Raw genomic sequence first — 19,601 nt, 5'->3', positions numbered from 1 at the left:
GTTCCTCCTGCAGCAAAGCACCCCCACAACATGACGCTGCCACCCCCGTACTTCATTGTTGGGATGGTGTTCTTTGGCTTGCAAGCCTCCCTTTTTTCCCTCCAAACATAACGATGGTCATTATGTCCAAACAGTTCTATATCAGACCAGAGGACATTTCTCCAAAAAGTATGCTGTTTGTCCTCATGTGCAGTTGCAAACCGTAGTCTGGCTTTTTTTATGGCGGTTTTGGAGCAGTGGCTTCTTCCTTGCTGAGCAGCCTTTCAGGTTATGTTGATATAGGACTCGTTTTACTGTGGATGTAGATACTTTTGTAACTGTTTCCTCCAGCATCTTAACAAGGTCCTTTGCTGCTGTTCTGGGATTGATTTGCACTTTTCGCACTAAAGTACGTTCATCTCTAGGAGACAGAATGCGTCTGCTTCCTGAGCGGTATGACGGCTGCGTGGTACCATGGTGTATATACTTGCGTACTATTGTTTGTACAGATGAACGTGGTACCTTCAGGCATTTGGAAATTGCTCCCAAGGATGAACCAGACTTGTGGAGGTCTACAATTTTTTTTCTGAGGTCTTGGCTGATTTCTTTTGATTTTCCCATGATGTCAAGCGAAGAGGCACTGAGTTTGAAGGTAGGCCTTGAAATACATCCACAGGTACACCTCCAATTGACTCAAATGATGTCAAATTAGCCTATCAGAAGCTTCTAAACCAATGACATAATTTTCTGGAATTTTCCAAGTGGTTTAAAGGCACAGTCAACTTAGTGTATGTAAACTTCTGACCCACTGCTGGAATTGTGATAGAGTGAATTATAAGTGAAATAATTTGTCTGTAAACAATTGTTGGAAAAATTACTTGTGTCATGCACAAAGTAGATGTCCTAACTGACTTGCCAAAACTGTAGTTTGTTAACAAGAAATTTGTGGAGTGGTTGAAAAACAAGTTTTAATGACTCCAACCTAAGTATGTAAACTTTTGACTTCAACTGTATATACAGTCGTGGCTTAAAGTTTTGAGAATGACACAAATATTAATTTCCACAAAGTTTGCTGCTTCAGTGTCTTTAGATATTTTTGTCAGATGTTACTATGGAATACTGAAGTATAATTACAAGCATTTCATAAGTGTCAAAGGCTTTTATTGACAATTACATGAAGTCGATGCAAAGAGTCAATATTTGCAGTGTTGACCCTTCTTTTTCAAGACCTCTGCAATCCGCCCTGGCATGCTGTCAATTAACTTCTGGGCCACATCCTGACTGATGGCAGCCCATTCTTGCATAATTAATGCTTGGAGTTTGTCAGAATTTGTGGGTTTTTGTTTGTCCACCCGCCTCCTGGGGATTGACCACAAGTTCTCAATGTGATTAAGGTCTGGGGAGTATCCTGGCCATGGACCCAAAATATCAATGTTTTGTTCCCTGAGCCACTTAGTTATCACTTTTGCCTTATGGCAAGGTCCTCCATCATGCTGGAAAAGGCATGTTCGTCACCAAACTGTTCCTGGATGGTTGGGAGAAGTTGCTTTCGGAGGATGTGTTGGTACCATTCTTTATTCATGGCTGTGTTCTTAGGCAAAATTGTGAGTGAGCCCACTCCCTTGGCTGAGAAGCAACCCCACACTTGAATGGTCTCGGGATGCTTTACTGTTGGCATGACACAGAACTGATGGTAGCGCTCACCTTGTCTTCTCCGGACAAGCTTTTTTCGGGATGCCCCAAACAATCGGAAAGGGGATTCATCAGAGAAAATGACTTTACCCCAGTCCTCAGCAGTCCAATCCCTGTACCTTTTGCAGAAGATCAGTCTGTCCATGATGTTTTTCCTGGAGAGAAGTGACTTCTTTGCTGCCCTTCTTGACACCAGGCCATCATCCAAAAGTCTTCGCCTCACTGTGCGTGCAGATGCACTCACACCTGCCTGCTGCCATTCCTGGGCAAGCTCTGTACTGGTGGTGCCCCGATCCCGCAGCTGAATCAACTTTAGGAGACGGTCCTGGCGCTTGCTGGACTTTCTTGGGCACCCTGAAGTCTTTTTCACAACAATTGAACCGCTCTCCTTGAAGTTCTTGATGATCCGATAAATGGTGCAATCTTACTGGCAGCAATATCCTTGCCTGTGAAGCCCTTTTTGTGCAAAGCAATGATGACGGCACGTGTTTCCTTGCAGGTAACCATGGTTGACAGAGGAAGAACAATGATTCCAAGCACCACCCTTCTTTTGAAGCTTCCAGTCTGTTATTCGAACTCAATCAGCATGACAGCAGACGCTCTTATCCAGAGCGACTTACAAAATGGTGCATTCACCTTATGATATCCAGTGGAACAACCACTTTACAATAGTGCATCTAAATCTTTTAAGGGGGGTTTTTTGAAGGATTACTTTATCCTATCCTAGGTATTCCTTAAAGAGGTGGGGTTTCAGGTGTCTCCGGAAGGTGGTGATTGACTCCGCTGTCCTGGCATCGTGAGGGAGCTTGTTCCACCATTGGGGTGCCAGAGCAGCGAACAGTTTTGACTGGGCTGAGCAGGAACTGTGCTTCCTCAGAGGTAGGGGGGCCAGCAGGCCAGTGGTGGATGAACGCAGTGCCCTTGTTTGGGTGTAGGGCCTGATCAGAGCCTGAAGGTATGGAGGTGCCGTTCCCTTCACAGCTCCGTAGGCAATCACCATGGTCTTGTAGCGGATGCGAGCTTCAACTGGAAGCCAGTGGAGAGAGCGGAGGAGCGGGGTGACGTGAGAGAACTTGGGAAGGTTGAACACCAGACGGGCTGCGGCGTTCTGGATGAGTTGTAGGGGTTTAATGGCACAGGCAGGGAGCCCAGCCAACAGCGAGTTGCAGTAATCCAGACGGGAGATGACAAGTGCCTGGATTAGGACCTGCGCCGCTTCCTGTGTGAGGCAGGGTCGTACTCTGCGAATGTTGTAGAGCATGAACCTACAGGATCGGGTCACCGCCTTGATGTTAGTGGAGAACGACAGGGTGTTGTCCAGGATCACGCCAAGGTTCTTAGCACTCTGGGAGGAGGACACAAGGGAGTTGTCAACCGTGATGGCGAGATCATGGAACGGGCAGTCCTTCCCCGGGAGGAAGAGCAGCTCCGTCTTGCCGAGGTTCAGCTTGAGCTGGTGATCCGTCATCCACACTGATATGTCTGACAGACATGCAGAGATGCGATTCGCCGCCTGGTTATCAGAAGGGGGAAAGGAGAAGATTAATTGTGTGTCGTCTGCATAGCAATGATAGGAGAGACCATGTGAGGATATGACAGAGCCAAGTGACTTGGTGTATAGCGAGAATAGGAGAGGGCCTAGAACAGAGCCCTGGGGGACACCAGTGGTGAGAGCGCATGGTGCGGAGACAGATTCTCGCCACGCCACCTGGTAGGAGCGACCTGTCAGGTAGGACGCAATCCAAGCGTGGGCCGCGCCGGAGATGCCCAACTCGGAGAGGGTGGAGAGGAGGATCTTATGGTTCACAGTATCAAAGGCAGCAGATAGGTCTAGAAGGATGAGAGCTGATGATGTCAGCTGGTCCTTTTGTGGCAGGGCTGAAATGCAGTGGAAAGGTTTTGGGGGGATTCAGTTAATTTGCATGGCAAAGAGGGACTTTGCAATTCATCCGATCACTCTTCATAACATTCTGGAGTATATGCAAATTGCCATTATACAAACTGAGGCAGCAGACTTTGTGAAAATTAATATTTGTGTCATTCTCAAAACTTTTGGCCATGACTGTGTGAATCCTCCAAAAATGGATGTAGCAACTACAGGTTGCCCCTTTTTAAGTCTATCAAAAGTGTGCAAGTTTGAGCATGTGTCCATTAGGCCTATGGATATTTTTTTTTAATCAGCATTTATTAGATTGAGCAATAAAAGCCCCACTTTTATTCCATAGGCTGGGATCTGCATTATGCAGCTGTTGCATAAGACTTGTTCTTATTCTGTCAGTATCAATAGTCTAAAAGTTAACCACGTGGTATAGTTCACTTTCAGTAGAGTACTTGGATGGTCAAACCTATTGGCCCACTTCTCGCAATGGAGTGGAGGCCTGGTCTGAAGAAAGTAGATCAGGCTATGGTTTTATAGTGAACATGTCACATGACACCTGGTCCTGTCTGTGTCCCTGGGGGCATGCCGATGACTGAGTTAAGCTTGGTACAGAAATATAATTCTATCACATTAACATCAGTACATAGCATCTCAATGTATTACAAATAGCTTTATCCTTATTAATACATTCTATACAACCATGTAGATGCAAGTCTCAAGGCTGAGGCAATTATATAAACCGTTTTATGGTAATATGGCTATATTGTCTCTTCTGAGTATCACAAAATTGTACCAAGCGGACCAGTTCGTAGCTGGATTCTTCACCAGTCTTCCATACCTTCTCCAGAACACAAATGTCATGACAGTCCCCTGGAGGTCAGCCCCCCCCGATTAGCATATGAACAGGTCATAAACCATAGCAAATGGGTAGAATTGCAGGAAATTAGCTTGAAATGAGCTAAATACCATGAGATTAGCTCATGAGATTTGCTCATTAGCTCAGCTATAAAACTGCAGTCCGATATTATTGAAACCCTTGATAAAGAGGAGAAAAATGACTGTGTAAAATAAATTCTTCAAATACTGAGCTATATGGTATGACTTTTTTGGGGGGGGGGATTTATATTATTTTCACCACCACTGGTGGTCTAGTCATCTGACCAAAGCACCGCTTCCAATCCAATGTATAATGCTGTTTAGCAAACTCCAGGTGTTTACATTTTTTGGACGACATTAAAATGGTGGGTTTAGCGTTGAAATGAGGATACACGAGCAGAAAATAACCCCATACCTACTGTAATATAGGGTGGTGGATCTTCGATGTTATGGCTCTATTTTGCTTCCACTGGTCCTGGGGCCCTTGTTATGGTCAATGGCATAATGAACTTTACTCAGTATCAGGATATTTTTGCCAAAAACCTGGTTGCCTCTGCCAGGAGACTAAAACTTGACCGCAAATGGATCTTCCAGCAAGACAATAACCACAAGCACACGTCAAAATCCACAAAGAAATGGTTAATTGCAATGGCCATCTCAGTCTCCAGACTTAAAACCTATTAAAAACATAGTTTGAATTGAAGTTGGCAGTCCATATGCGCAGACAAAGGATATCAAGAATCTGGAAGGATTCTGTATGGAGGAATGGTCTACAGCCTTGTTCACATTGGCAGTTTGAAGTGATGCAATTTTTTTTGGGGGGGGCATATCTAATTTGAATAAGTTCTTTTTCCTGCAGTCTGAACAGCCAAAAAGCACATGGAATCAGATATTTCAAGCCATACAAATCTGATTCCTGTCCATGCGACTTGTCTGAACAGTCAAATCTGATTTATTTTCCCTCAAGTGATTTTTAGACTTTAGCTTATCTTGTTGCCTGCTAGCTACTCTGTTGACAGTTTTGACAATAACATGTGTTAGCTAACTAGCTTGTTCATTGTTTACAAACAAATGAGTGAATATGCTAGAAAGCAAAACAGCTTCCTAGCTAGCTAGTTGACTGCTGTGACTAGCGAAAAAGGACTCGTTTTGAAAGTTGGATTTTTTTAAGTGTTCTTACACTATGATTTTGAACATGCAAAGCAACTAGGAAATGTCCATAGCAGACATTGTTGTCACCTTAGCTTGCTACATAACTTCTGAGTGATAGGAACCATGTGCACCACCACCAATCAGCCTACACAACTGTGCACACACCTGTCGTTACTATGACAACTAGCATAGCCATGTCAGTAAATGACTGCTGTCTGAATTTGGTCATTTGTAACTTGCTGTTTGGACAGTCAGTATTCCAAAACAGATTTGAAAAACTAAACTGATTTGAGCATTAAGGCCTGCAGTGTTAACAGGGCTTTAGATCCTTTCCAATGTGTTCTCCAACTCATAAAACGTTAGAAAAAGGCCCCTTGACATTATCCTCACAAGGTGAGGTATTGAGAGGTATTGAAAGGTATTGCAAACAGGAGTGTCAATAATTTGGACCCCTACCCTTTTTGAGAATTGTATTTATTACTTGTTAAACAAAATCTATTTCTCTGAGCAATTGTATTATTATAAAACATAACCACTCATTTTTCCCCAATAACTCTCTTAGGTGAAGGACATCTCACTGGAGGCCACAGGAGCTTTGTGAAGCATGCAGGACACAAAACATGGAGAGATGACCAACCTATAGCTATAGATGAGGGGAGTGGAACCTCAAACCAGCATGTTATCGTGATAGAGGTTAGTGTCATAGTGTAACATAAAAAAATGACAGTACATCAAATGTGGCCCGTTTTATTTCAGAAATGCTCCTCTCAGCTATTCACTTGCTTACATTTACATCCTTATTTATCTGCCATAGGGGAGCGTGTGAGACTTCCCTACGACATTGTTATCTAATTCAACTCTTGTACCTGTAATAACCTCCCCTCTTCTTGTGTCAGTCTGCAGATGCAGAGGCTGTAGGTCCTGGAGGATCGTCTTTGGTCAAGCAGGAAAGGACTGAAGGAGAGCACCGACGACACAGCAGAGACATCCAGATTGGAGCGGCTGGAGTGGCACCCCCTCTAGCCACAGAGGACCTCGCCACCGCGCCCCAGCCCGGGGCCCTATGCAGCATCACGGAGGTCAGTGGAACGCTGAATGCCGTCCTCAAGTCAGAGAAAGACACAGAGACTTTAATTTTAACACAAAGGTTATTATGCACAGGACCTGACCACAGATCAGACCCAGAGAGACTGGGACCACTGGGCTGTCCTCCTGCTCCTGGCTCAGAGTATTTACTTTACGGTAACCCGAGCCTGAGGATGGTTCATTCCCATCGGGACTCGGGTGACGCGTTAGAGACTGGCAATGATCTGTCATGTTCTTACACTACAGAGATGGACCCTGGCAACATGCCCTTGGGTTTAGAGACACAGACTGATCTGTCTAGAGGGGACTGGAACCGGTACAGTAGTAGTGTGTACTCTGAAGGGTGCCTAGATAAGAAAGGGGATATTATAGTCGATGAGAGGACTGTCAAAGTGAAGGGCGAAGCTCCTCTGACATGGAATGTAGACGATACTCACTTAGAAGGACACTCACAAGGCAGAGATTTCTTAGATTACAGGGAAAGCTTAGAGACAAATCCAAATGTCGCGACCCACTCCCCTTTACACACGTTCAGGGATCGCGACCCAGTGTCCACCTCGATGGGGCCTTCTGATTCACAGAGCCGGGACCTTTTCGATCAGGTTTTGAACTCAAAGGACCAAAGGGCCAAGGTTTTGGGAGAGGGAGCCACATCAGGCAATAGTAAAGAGAAACGGTTCCTCTGCATGTTCTGTAACGAAGGCTTCAGCTGCCTTCAGAAGGTGGAGATCCACCAGAGGGTCCACATAGGGGTGAAACCCTTCAGCTGTACCCAGTGTCATATGCACTTTGCTGAGGCTGGCAACCTGAAGAGGCACCAGAGGGTCCACACAGGGGAGAAACCCTTCAGCTGTGTCCAGTGTCACATGCGCTTCACCCAGGCTGGTGACCTGAAGAGGCACCAGAGGGTCCACACAGGGGAGAAACCCTTCAGCTGTACCCAGTGTCACATGCGCTTCGCCCAGGCTGGCAACCTAAAGATGCACCTGAAGGTCCACACGGGAGAAAGGCCATTTGCCTGTACGCACTGTGTGAAAAGGTTCTCAGAGAGGAGATGCCTCAGGATACACCAGCAGAAAAAACATTCCACTCTATAACATGGAAAGTAACTATTCCACTCGATAGCTTCTGACACTTAGATCTAACCCTGCATTAAAGACAAAAATACATTTTCATTAATGTCAGCAGATGCATTTAGAGTAACGAGAGTAACATATTTCAGTGTTGAATATTCCAGTGTAAATATTACATCCAGACATTATGTGATACAATGCATTTGGAAAGTATTCAGACCCCTTGACTTATTCCAGATTTTGTTACTTTAGAGCCTTATTCTAAAATGGATTAAATATATATTTTTCCTCATCAATCTACACAAATACCCCATAATTACAAAGAAAAAATAGTTTTTTGATAATTTTGGCAAATTTATAAAAAATAACAAACTGAAATATGACATTTACATAAGTATTCAGACCCTTTACTCAGTACTTTGTCAAAGCACCTTTGGCAGCGATTACATCCTTGAGTCTTCCTGGAAATGACGCTACAAGCTTGGCACACATGTATTTGGGGAGATTCTTCCATTCTTCTTTACAGATCCTCTCAAGTGCAGTAAGGTTGGATGGGAGTGTCGCTGCACAGCTATTTTCAGGTCTCTCCAGGGATGTTTGATTGGGTTCAACTTCCCTGTGGCTCAGTTGTGGGGTTGTGGGTTCGATTCCCACGGGGGACCAGTACAACAAAAAAAAATGCATGAAATTAAATGTATTGATAAGAGCATCTGCTAAATTACTAAAATGTAAAAAAATGTAAATGTTCAAGTCTGGGCTCTGGCTGGGTTACTCAAAGGCATTCAAAGACTTGTCCCGAAGCCACTCTTGGCTGTGTGCTTAGGGTCGTTGACCTGTTCGAAGGTGAACCTTCGCCCCAATCTGAGGACCTGAGCGCTCTGGAGCAGGTTTTCATCAAGAATCTCTCTGTACTTTGCTCTGTTCATCTTTCCCTCGATCCTGACTAGTCTCCCAGTCCCTACCTGCCGCTGAAAAATATCCCCACAGCATGATGCTTCCACCACCATGCTTCACCGTAGGGATGGTGCCAGGTTTCCTCCAGGCGTGACACTTTGCATTCAGGCCAAAGAGTTCAATCTTGGTTTCATCAGACCAGAGAATCTTGTTTCTCATGGTCAGAGTCCTTTAGGTGCCTCTTGGCAAACTCAAAGTGGGCTGTCATGTGCTTTTTACTGAGGATTGGCTTCAGTCTGGCCACTCTACTATAAAAGCCTGATTGGTGGAGTGCTGCAGAGATGGTTGTCCTTCTGGAAGTTTCTCCCACCTCCACAGAGGAACTCTGGAGCACTGTCACAGTGACCATAGGGTTCTTGATCACCTCCCTGACCAAGGCCCTTCTCCCCCGATTGCTCAGTTTGGCCGGGTGGCCAGCTTTAGGAGGAGTCTTGGTGGTTACAAACTTCTTCCATTTAAGAATTATGGAGGCCACTGTGTTCTTGGGGACCTTCAACGCTGCAGACATTTTTTGGTCCCCTTCCCCAGATCTGTGCAATCCTGTCTCGGAGCTCCTTTATATAGACAGGTGGGTGCCTTTACAAATCATGTCCAATCAATTGAATTTACCACAGGTGGACTCCAATAAATTTGTAGAAACATCTCAAGGGTGATCAATGGAAACAGGATGCACCCGAGCTCAATTTCAAGTCTCATAGCAAAGGGTCTGAATTTGCAAGCATTCTAAAAACCTGTTTTCACTTTGTCATTATGGGGTATTGAGTGTAGATTGATGAGGGATTTTTTTTATTTTTTAATCAATTTTAAAATAAGGCTGTAATGTAACAAAGTGGAAAAAGTCGAGGGGTCTGAATACTTTCCGAATGCACTGTATATAAGGCATATAGACACTGAACAAAAATATAAATGCAACATGTAAAGTGTTGGTCCCATGTTTCATGAGCTGAAGCTGCCAGAACTTTACCATATGCACACTAACATCACTAACATCCCTGTTAGTGAGTATTTATTTTCTGCCAAGAGAACCCATCCACCTGACAAGTATGGCATATCAAGAAACTGATTAAACAGCATGATCATTACACAGGTGCACCTCGTACTGGGGACAATAAAAGGTCACTCTAAAATGTGCTGTTTTGTCACAGATGTCTCAATGCCACAGATGTCTTCTTTTTTTTTTACCCCCCTTTTTCTCACCAATTTTGATCTCATCGTTGCAACTCCCCAGCGGGCTCAGCAGGTGAAGGTCAAGTCATGCGTCCTCTGAAACATGACCCACCTAACCGCACTCCTTAACACCCGCCAGCTTAACCCGGAAGCCAGCCGCACCAATGTGTCAGAGGAAACACTGTTCAACTGTCAGCCTGCAGGCACCCGTTCCACCACATGGAGTTGCTAAAGCGCGATGAGCCAAGTAAAGCCTCCCTGGCCAAACCCTCCCCTAACCCCGACGACGCTGGGCCAATTGTGCGCTGTCCTATGGGACTCCCGCCGGTTGTGGCACAGCCTGGGAATGAACCCGAGTCTGTAATAACACTTTTAGCACTTCGATCCAGTGCCTTAAACCGCTGCGCCACTCGGGAAGCCCAGATGTCTCAAGTTTTGAGGGAGTGTGCAATTGGCATGCTGACTACAGGAATGTCTACCTGAGCTGTTACCAATTGAATGTTCACTTCTCTACCATAAGCTGCCTCAGCTGTTTGCTGATATCATGATTGTGAACAGAATGCCCCATGGTGGCGGTGGGCTGATGATATGGGCAGGCATAAGCTACGGATAACAAACACAATTGCATTTTATCGATGGCAATTTGAATGCACAGAGATACCATGACAAGATCCTGAGGCCAATTTTCTTGCCATTCATCGGCCGCCATAATTTCATATTTCAGCATGATAATGCACGGCCCCATGTCACAACGATCTGTACACAATTCCTGGAAGCTGAAAATTTCCCAGTTTTTCCATGGCCTGCATACTCACCAGACATGTCAACCATTGAGCATGTTTGGGATGCTCTGGATCAACGTGTACATATGACAGCTTGTTCCAGTTCCCGCACTTTGCACAGCCATTGAAGAGCAGTGGGACAACATTCCACAGGCCACAGTCAACAGCCTGATCAACTCTATGCGAAGGAGATGTGTCACGCTGCATGAGGCAAATGGTGGTCACACCAAATACTGACTGGTTTTCTGATCCACACTCTGCTTTTTTTAAAGATATCTTTGACCAACAGATGCATAACTGTATTCCCAGTCATGTGAAATCCATAGATTAGGGCCTAATGAATTTATTTCATTTGACTGATTTCCTTTTATGAACTGTTGCATGTTGCGTTCATATTTTTGTTCAGTATATAAGCCTAAAATGTCTGTTTTATATATTGTTTGTACTGTGTAGGCTATATGTTCACATGCCTATTTCATTACTTCCATTCAACTACTTTATTTCTTTCCCAAGACACTTTTAATGAGAAAATGAATGCAGTTTATCAAGTTCATGCAGATTTTTTTGTTGATGTGTGTGATTTTCATATGGTGTATTTAAAACTTGTTTGTTTAATAAATACAAAATGGGATTAAATGGGACTTTTCATTCTGACTTTCATTGAATCTCTCTTTAATATACATCACATTTGATATCACCCTATTCTGCATACACCCAACAGTGCTTTATAACCATTATAGACTTACTAAATATACCTACACATACCCACACACTAACAAACACCTACTGTACACGTCAACATAGGTTAGTAAGGTTTGTCTGACTTATCATAGCTGACTCATTTATCCACAACATCATAGTTATGTCCACCATGATGGGTTTAACAACAATGAAGTCATTCTGTAACTACAGTATAGGACTCAAACATAGCGGGGATGGGTAAACACTCCATGTTGAAAGTGTGTTCATTATCTGTGTACATACCTGATGGAGTGTATGTCAGTGTAATCTGTATCACCTGTCTCTTCCAGGAGGAGGAGGAGGGTCCAGAGGTGCTGCTGGTGAAGGAGGAGGGCTGTGAGGAGGGTCTGGGGAACGCTGATGGGACCATGGTCATGGAGGACAACCAGACTACACCTCCTCCTGAAACCACAGAGGAACCAGCTGAGCAGCACAGGATCACACACAGTCTCAGTGAGGTGAGTCCACTGCGAACTACTGTCTGAATGGTATTAGGTCAGGGTCCGTATCCACAAAGCCACTCAGAGTATTAGTGCTGATCTAGGATCATTTTAGCCTTTTCGATCATACGGAATAAGATTATATAGACAGGTTGGGACTTGATCCTCAATCAGCAATTCTATTTTGAGACTCTTTATGGATATGGGCCTAGGTCTTGATAAATGTTGTCTTAAGTTTAGGACCATTCCTTGCAATTATCAAACCATTAAAGAGTGTAATAGCATTACATTTACATGTTACATAGCAATCCCTCATTGCCCAATCAGAAGATGCTCCATAGCAGGGTGCTCATATCATATTTCTTGATCCAACATCCTCTCACTCTGTATCTCTTACAGTCAGTAGACATGGAGGATGGGAAGCCTGATCTGCTGCTGGTCAAAGATGAGACAATAGAAGACGGACCAGAGAGCATTGATCTGCTGAGTGGACTAAAGATGGGGGAGCAAGGTAAGGGAGAAATGCATATAGCCTAGATACAGTAATAGATCTTCAATGGGAAGAGTGATAATCCTGGCTATAATTTTTTTCTTCATTCATAAAATGAAATCAATACAAGTTATGCTTACCTTCAAAAGTTTCAAGTTGCATTTGTCGAATGCACAAGTACAGTGAAATGCTTAACTTGCAAGCCCAACCAAACAGTGTAGTATTCAATATCAAATAGTATAACTAATAAAAAAAAGTATTAAAAAACGAGAAATAAGAGAGGAAGCTGTATACAGAGTCAGTGCAGGTACCAAATGTACAATGTGAACGGATACTGGAGTATTTGAGGTAGATACAGTGCCTTTGGTAAGTATTCACAACAGTGGCGGTCAGTGCCGTTTAAGATGAGGGAGGATGATTTTTTTATTGAGCATGGCCTTAACACCTTATTACAGCATATTGGATGACTGTCATTCATATTCCAGTCATCCAGCACAATGTAACATCGACAGGTTTAGGATACTACATGATACTCAAATTTTCCCTATACCCATCATGAGGTTGCTACAAAAGGTCAAGAGAAAAATGAGTCATCCAGACAGTTGACACATTCAATACCGCCTTGCACACTCTTGCCTGCATCTAGCTGATCTAGGGTGTAGTCATTAGTCCTACATTTGCAAATGAGAGTTTCTATTTGCCAAATTTAGGTATGTTTATCGCCATTTCATTCCATTTAAGAAATGTTTTTCAACAGAATCAGCTGAATGAATACACTCGTTATCACCACAAGCACAGTTCACTTTCATAGCAGCCACATACAAAAAGCATGATCATTTGCTCGTTGTATAATTCCTACTCACATCTATGCGCTCTCCTCCTGTCACCTTTTCCCTTGGCTTGTGGACTTTCCAAGCCAAACCTTCATTCTATAACTGCTAACCGCTACACACAGCCTACATCGTTGTCACCTAACGTCATAGTCAACATATTTAGCTACTAGCATTACTAAACCAGCCACAAACGTTAGTGTACAGCAGGCAGTTTAGCATTTACACCTTCGGGCCCTGGTGGCAATAAATTTATACAACCAAAAGCTTACCTTGGGAGAGTTTCAGTGTTAGCTAGCCATATCCAGCTAGCTAACATAGCATCTCTCTCTGTTTGAGCCGGGTGTTTGAGTAGGCTAAACTAGCTAGCTGCGTTCGCTAGCAAGATAATTGAAAGTTAAAGTAAAAAAATAAATATATAGCTAGCTCTCTATCTTAATCCCCCATTTTTTGAAAAATTGTGTTTGTTCAAAACTGTTCAACTACTCACATTTTATTCACAGTTCCAGCTAGCTGTAGCTTATGCTATTAGATGCATTCTCTGATCCTTTGATTTGGTCGACAACAGTTCATACTGCAAGAGCTCTGATAGGTTAGAGGACGTCCTCCGGACGTTGTCATAATTACTGTGAAAGTCTATGGACGGGGGTGAGAACCATGAGCCTTTTGTATTGAAGTCAATATACCCAGAGGAAGACGGAAACTAGCTGTTCTCCGGCTACACCATGGTGCTACCCCAGAGAGTGCTGTTAAGGCAACTGTAGACCTTTATTGCAAAAGTGTGTTTTTAATCAGTTATTTGGTAACATAAATATGTTTAGTATAGTTTTATCTAAAAATGATAACTTTTTAAATGTTTTACAATTTTTATTTTTTATTTTATTCACTGAGGAGGTCCCTTCCTCCTCTGAGGAGCCTCCCCTGATTCACACCCCATGAGCTTTTCCACGGTTTGTTTTATTACAGCCTGAATTTAAGATGTATTAAATAGAGATGTTTTTGTCACTGGCCTACACACAATACCCCATAATGTCATAGTGGAATTGTGTTTTAAATTTTGATTTTACACATTCATTAAAAATGAAAAGTTGAAATATCACGAGTCAATAAGTATTCAACCCCTTTGTTATGGCAAGCCTAAATAAGTTCAGGAGTAAACATTTGCTTAACAAGTCACATAAGTTGCATGGACTCACTCTGTGTGCAATAAGTGTGTAACATACATTTTTTATGACTACCTCATCTCTGTACCCCACACATAGAATTATCTGTAGTCAAGAAGTGAATTTCAAACACAGATTCAACCAGGGAGGTTTTCCAATGTCTCGCAAAGAAGAGCACCTATTGGTAAAAAATAAAAATAAATTGACATTGAATATCCCTTTGAGCATGGTGAAGTTATTAATTACACTTTGTTTGTATGTATACATACATACATACATACATACATACATACATACATACATACATACATGTATGTATGTATACGTGTATATATACACACACACACACACACACACACACACACAGTTACTACAAAGGTATAGATGTCTTTCCTAACTCAGTTGCGGAGGGGAAAGAAACCGCTCAGGGGTTTCACCATGAGGCCAATGGTGAATTTAAAACAGTTACAAAGTTTAATGGCTGTGATAGGAGAAAACTGAGGATGTATCAACAACATTGTAGTTATTCCACAATACTAACCTAAATGACAGAGTAAAAAGCCTGTACAGAATAAAATATTCTAAAACATGCATCCTGTTTGCAATAAGGCACTAAAGTAATACTGCAAAACAATTGGCAAAGCAATTCACTTTTTCTCATGTATACAAAGTGTTATGTTTGGGGCAAATCCAATACAACACATTACTGACTACCATTCTCCATATTTTCAAGCATAGTGATGGCTGCATCATGTTATGGGTATGCTTATAATCGTTAAGGACTGTATAGTTTTTCAGGAAAAAAATCAACGGAAGGGAGCTTAGCCCAGGCAAAACCCTAGACGAAAACCTGGTTTAGTCTGCTTTCCACCAGACACTGGGAGATTAATTTGCCTTTAGGCAGGACAATAACCTAAAACACAAGGCCAAATCTACACTGGAGTTGCTTACCAAGAAGTCAGTGAATGTTCCTGAGTGGCCAAGTTACAGTTTTTACTTAAATCTACGATAAGACCTGGAAATGGTTGTCTAGCAATGATCAACAACCCATTTGACAGAGCTTGAATAATTTTGCAAATATGTTGCACAATTGTTACACAATCCAGGTGTGGAAAACTCTTATTAGAGACTTACCCAGAAAGACTCACAGCTGTAATCGCTGCCAATGGTGCTTCTACAAAGTATTGACTCAAGGGGTGAATACTTATGTAAATGAGATATTTCTATATTTCATTTTCAATACATTTGCTAATACATTTTTTAAACATGTTTTCACAGTATGCGGTATTGTGTGTGGATGGGTGAGATTTTAGATTTTTTTTCATCCATTTTGAATTCAGGCTGTAACAACAAAATGTGTAATAAGTCAAGGGTTATGAATACTTTCATGTAGACAGGGATTAGGAGAAAATCCTAAAACAAAAATTCACAAAACACACATAATGTATGAACTTGACCAGGTAATTGACAACAAAAAAACTCCATATGTAGAGTTCTCTGCCATGTTTGTAAAGTCTATTTTGTAACCTCTTCCTGCAGGTGGTTGGCTGGAGGCTAACAGAGGAGACTGGGGAGCCATCTTGAATTCCCAGACCCAGACGGGTGCAGCCAAGGACCCAGGGGACAACATCACTGAGCAGGGCAGAACCGGAGGCGACATAGTGGAGGCCAGTGGATGGGACAGCGTCTTCAACTCTGGACTTGGGAACAACCCTGTTAACTACAACCAGAAACAGACATTTGAACACAAAACAACAGCTGAACTTAGTCTCTCTGACAACAGACTGTCTGAGACCAGGGAGAGGCGTAGATTTGGTCTGCAAGGACGGGGACATGTCCGTATGCAGCGGGAGAGAACAGACACAGACTCGGCTAGCGATGCTCCATCCTGCTCCTATAGTTGTGATTCAGAGAGACTGATGGAGCCTCAGGTTAACCCCCTAACAGGTGCTGCCTTCAGCCTGCCTTCTATAGGATCTATCAACTGGAACATGGACCCTGTGACAACACAGACACTCGCTGGCCTTCGTCCTCCTCACACTCTCCTTATGTTAAACCAGACCTCAGACAATGCCAGTGCCTCAACACTAAATGGCTACACAAGCCCATTGACAAATGACATTAGTGGTGACGCTATCATCATATCCGGTGGCAAAGAGAAGCACTTCTCATGTTCGTTCTGTGGGAAAGCCTTCAATTTCCGCAAACAGCTGGAGATCCACCAGAGGACGCACACGGGGGAGAAACCTTTCGGCTGTCACCTGTGCCGAGCCAGTTTCTCCCACTCCTTCACCCTGAAGAGGCATCAGAGAGTCCACACAGGGGAGAAACCCTACACCTGCCCTCACTGTGAGAAGAGGTTCTCCCACCAGCACCATCTGAAGAGGCATTTGAAGGTCCATACGGGAGAGAGGCCGTTCGCCTGCACTCATTGTGGGAAGAGGTTCTCAGACAGGAGTTACCTCAGGATTCACCAGCAGAAACACCATTCCCATCTATAACATAGAAAGTAACTATTCCACTCGATAGCTACTGACGTTTAGATCAGACCATGCATTAAATACAAAGATACATTTTTTTTATTGTCAGCAGAAAAGATCCACAAATGCATTTGGAATAACAAGAGTAATAGATTTCAGATTTTCATCTAGACTTGTACAGTGCCTTTAGAAAGTATTCACACCCCTTGACTTATTACACATTTTGTTATGTTACAAAGTGGGATTAAAGTGGATTTAATTGTACTGTTTATGTTAATCTACACAAATGCTCTTTAATGTCAAAGTGTAAGAAGAATTCTAACATTTGTTAAACATTTATGAAAAATAAAACACTGATTAGTATTCATACAGTGCATTCGGAAAGTATTCAGACCCCTTGACTTTTTCCACATTTTGTTACATTACAGCCTTATTCTAAAATGGATTAAAGATTTTTTTCCCCTCATCAATCTACACACAATACCCCATAATGACAATGCAAAAACAGGTTTTTTTAAATTTTAGCACATGTATAAACCCTTTTTTTAACTGAAATATCACATTTACATAAGTATTCAGACCCTTTACTCAGTACTTTGCTGAAGCACCTTTGGCAGCGATTACAGCCTCGAGTCTTCTTGGGTATGACACTACAAGCAAGGCACACCTGTATTTGGAGTGCTTCTCCCATGCTTCGCTGCAGATCCCCTCAAGCTCTGTCAGGTTGGATGGGGAGCGTCACTGCACAGCTATTTTCAGGTCTCTCCAGAGATGTTAGATCGAGTTCAAGCCCGGGCTCTAGCTTGGCCACTCAAGGACATTCAGAGACTGAATTAATAAAATAGAAAGGATATTTTCTCCAAACGATTTAAGGGAGTGTGCACATGCAGCTATTCTTCGTTGAGCGGTTAACAAATAAAGTATTCCCATATGCTTAATTTATAGTTATTAATGTAGCTTTAGTTGTTATACAAATGTTGGGCTATATGTTTTGATTTTTAATACATTGTAAGGCTGCATGATGCGACTCTAATGATGATTTGAAAAAAGTAACTTGAAAGGCATAAGCTCTGTTTTTTTGCGCAGGCTGTACACACATCATTCACAATTTGACAAGCACTTGAAAATTCCTAGAATTTTACAGCGGCATCCCCTTTGTGTGGCCGTAATGCACCCCAAAAAATCCATGTCTTTTGCGGCCTTTGGCCGTTATGCCCTTCTTCCCGAGTGCTACGTGCTCCGAATCACCTCACCATCATGTGATCAGGTCTTTCTCACGTTTATATGTGAAGACAGACATCAGGGACGCAGCTGCGAGGTGCATATTGAAGATATTGGAAGAACTGTCCACATTTTACTTTTCGTCAGACAAACAAACAGCAAAAGCACTAGCCTATGTCAATCTACTATCCCACATAGTACAAAAGTCGACCTATTCTATTCTGTTCGAGAAATAAATATTCCTAACAGTCGGACAGTTGTAGGATGCGATAGATCACAAAATAATACAACCACTATCATCAACAAAAATGTTTTACACGATGTGGCTGACGCAACAGATCAGAACGTTTTAAAATGTTGATAAACCTATTAGGCTATTTCCTCACATTATAAGCGCAGCAATGCGCACATGGTAGTAGGCTATACGCGCGAATGTTCCATTAGCGGAAAACACCATTATCAAAAGTGACCGAAAATGCAATTATGCATCTAAGGCTGTTATTATAAAGGTGCATTTTTATGGTGAAAATGATATAACCCAAACTTGAAACTCACGCACTGCTTATGTACGCCAGTTAAGCTTCCTCCGACACATTGGTGTGGCTGGCTTCCGGGTTAAGTGGGCATTGTGTCAAGAAGCAGTGCGGCTTGGTTGGGTTGTGTTTCGGAAGACGCAGGCTCTCGACCTTCGCCTCTCCGGAGTCCGTACGGGAGTTGCAGCGATGAGACAAGACTGTAACTACCAATTGGATAACACAAAATTGGGGAGAAAACTGGTAAAAAAAATTAAAATAAATAACATATAGGCCTATGGGCTAGGCTACAGGATGTGTGTGACTATGATTTGAAAAAGTCGAAAAAAGGCATTGTTTCTTATGCTGGGCATCATTCACAAGTGATAATATATAATTCACAAGTGATAGTCTGATGGGTGACAATATTAACCTATTATTGATTTAATCTTGTCTTTACATATACTAAATAATATGTGAGAAATGTGTTTTGATTTAGAATGGACATTTATCATGCACCTGTATCGAAACAGGGGCAGCGGGAAAAAATACATGTCATCTATGCACTTAAATAGTGAATGGAGGACGCTTTCCCTGTGGTTCATTTTCATGCCAGCCAGGTAGGCTATACACCTGTTGTAAATATAAGCAATGTGCTTAATATTAGGAAAGTTGATAAATAAATATAATAGGCCTAGCCTGTAGAAAGCTGATGGGATTCTCCTTTTTTTAGTAGAGGCCATCACTCTATTTTCTTGCGCAATTCCATCGCCTATAGAAATGTTGCTCAACATGAGCTCATGGGCTCTCATGAAGTGTTTGATTGCGCCCCCTCGGGCTCGTGCGATGGAGATCTTCGTGGGCTATACTCCGCCTTGTCTCAGGGTAGTAAGTTGGTGGTCTGTTGACCACAGTTGGCCACAGTGTCCCCTGACCCACCCCTGTCTCAGTCTTCAGTATCTATGCTGCAATAGTCTATGTGCTAGGGTCAGTCTGTCTTATCTGGTGTCCTGTGTGAATTTAAGTATGCTCCCTCTAATTCTCTCTTTCTTTCTCTTTCCCTCTCCTCTTGAAGGACCTGAGC

The 19,601-nt window shown here is 42.7% G+C and overlaps 3 protein-coding genes across 5 annotated transcripts in view; 2 read left to right on the top strand and 1 right to left on the bottom strand.

Annotated features, from left to right (window-relative positions):
* LOC106602437 (oocyte zinc finger protein XlCOF29-like) overlaps positions 1-19,601 on the bottom strand; it is a 395,249-nt gene that overhangs the window by 279,897 nt on the left and 95,751 nt on the right. The window lies entirely within an intron of this gene.
* The window catches only part of LOC123723694 (zinc finger protein 34), a 48,868-nt gene that overhangs the window by 2,841 nt on the left and 26,426 nt on the right, over positions 1-19,601 (top strand). For 2 of the 3 annotated variants that reach the window (XM_014195004.2, XM_014195011.2), the window contains exon 2: positions 6,141-6,271. In XM_014195004.2, the coding sequence (XP_014050479.1) occupies positions 6,141-6,271 (131 nt within the window). Of the gene's footprint in view, positions 1-6,140; positions 6,272-6,474; positions 6,658-11,671; positions 11,840-12,220; positions 12,333-15,843; positions 17,172-19,601 lie in introns of those variants that run through there. The other variant, XM_014195008.2, reaches the window with a different exon arrangement.
* On the top strand, positions 6,665-8,136 carry LOC123742530 (zinc finger protein 271-like). The gene has a single exon (XM_045717591.1). It carries the CDS (start codon positions 6,838-6,840, stop codon positions 7,759-7,761), a length of 924 nt encoding a protein of 307 aa, XP_045573547.1. The 5' UTR covers positions 6,665-6,837; the 3' UTR covers positions 7,762-8,136.

Source organism: Salmo salar, chromosome ssa04 (assembly GCF_905237065.1).
Source record: "Salmo salar chromosome ssa04, Ssal_v3.1, whole genome shotgun sequence".
Classification (NCBI taxonomy): Eukaryota; Metazoa; Chordata; class Actinopteri; order Salmoniformes; family Salmonidae; genus Salmo; species Salmo salar.
Note: the sequence above shows the minus strand (reverse complement) of the source record. Positions and strands in the feature narration are given on the sequence as shown.

Excerpts from the sequence above, each read along its gene's own strand:
- LOC123742530 (XM_045717591.1), top strand. The coding sequence starts at position 6,838 with ATGGTTCATTCCCATCGGGACTCGGGTGACGCGTTAGAGACTGGCAAT.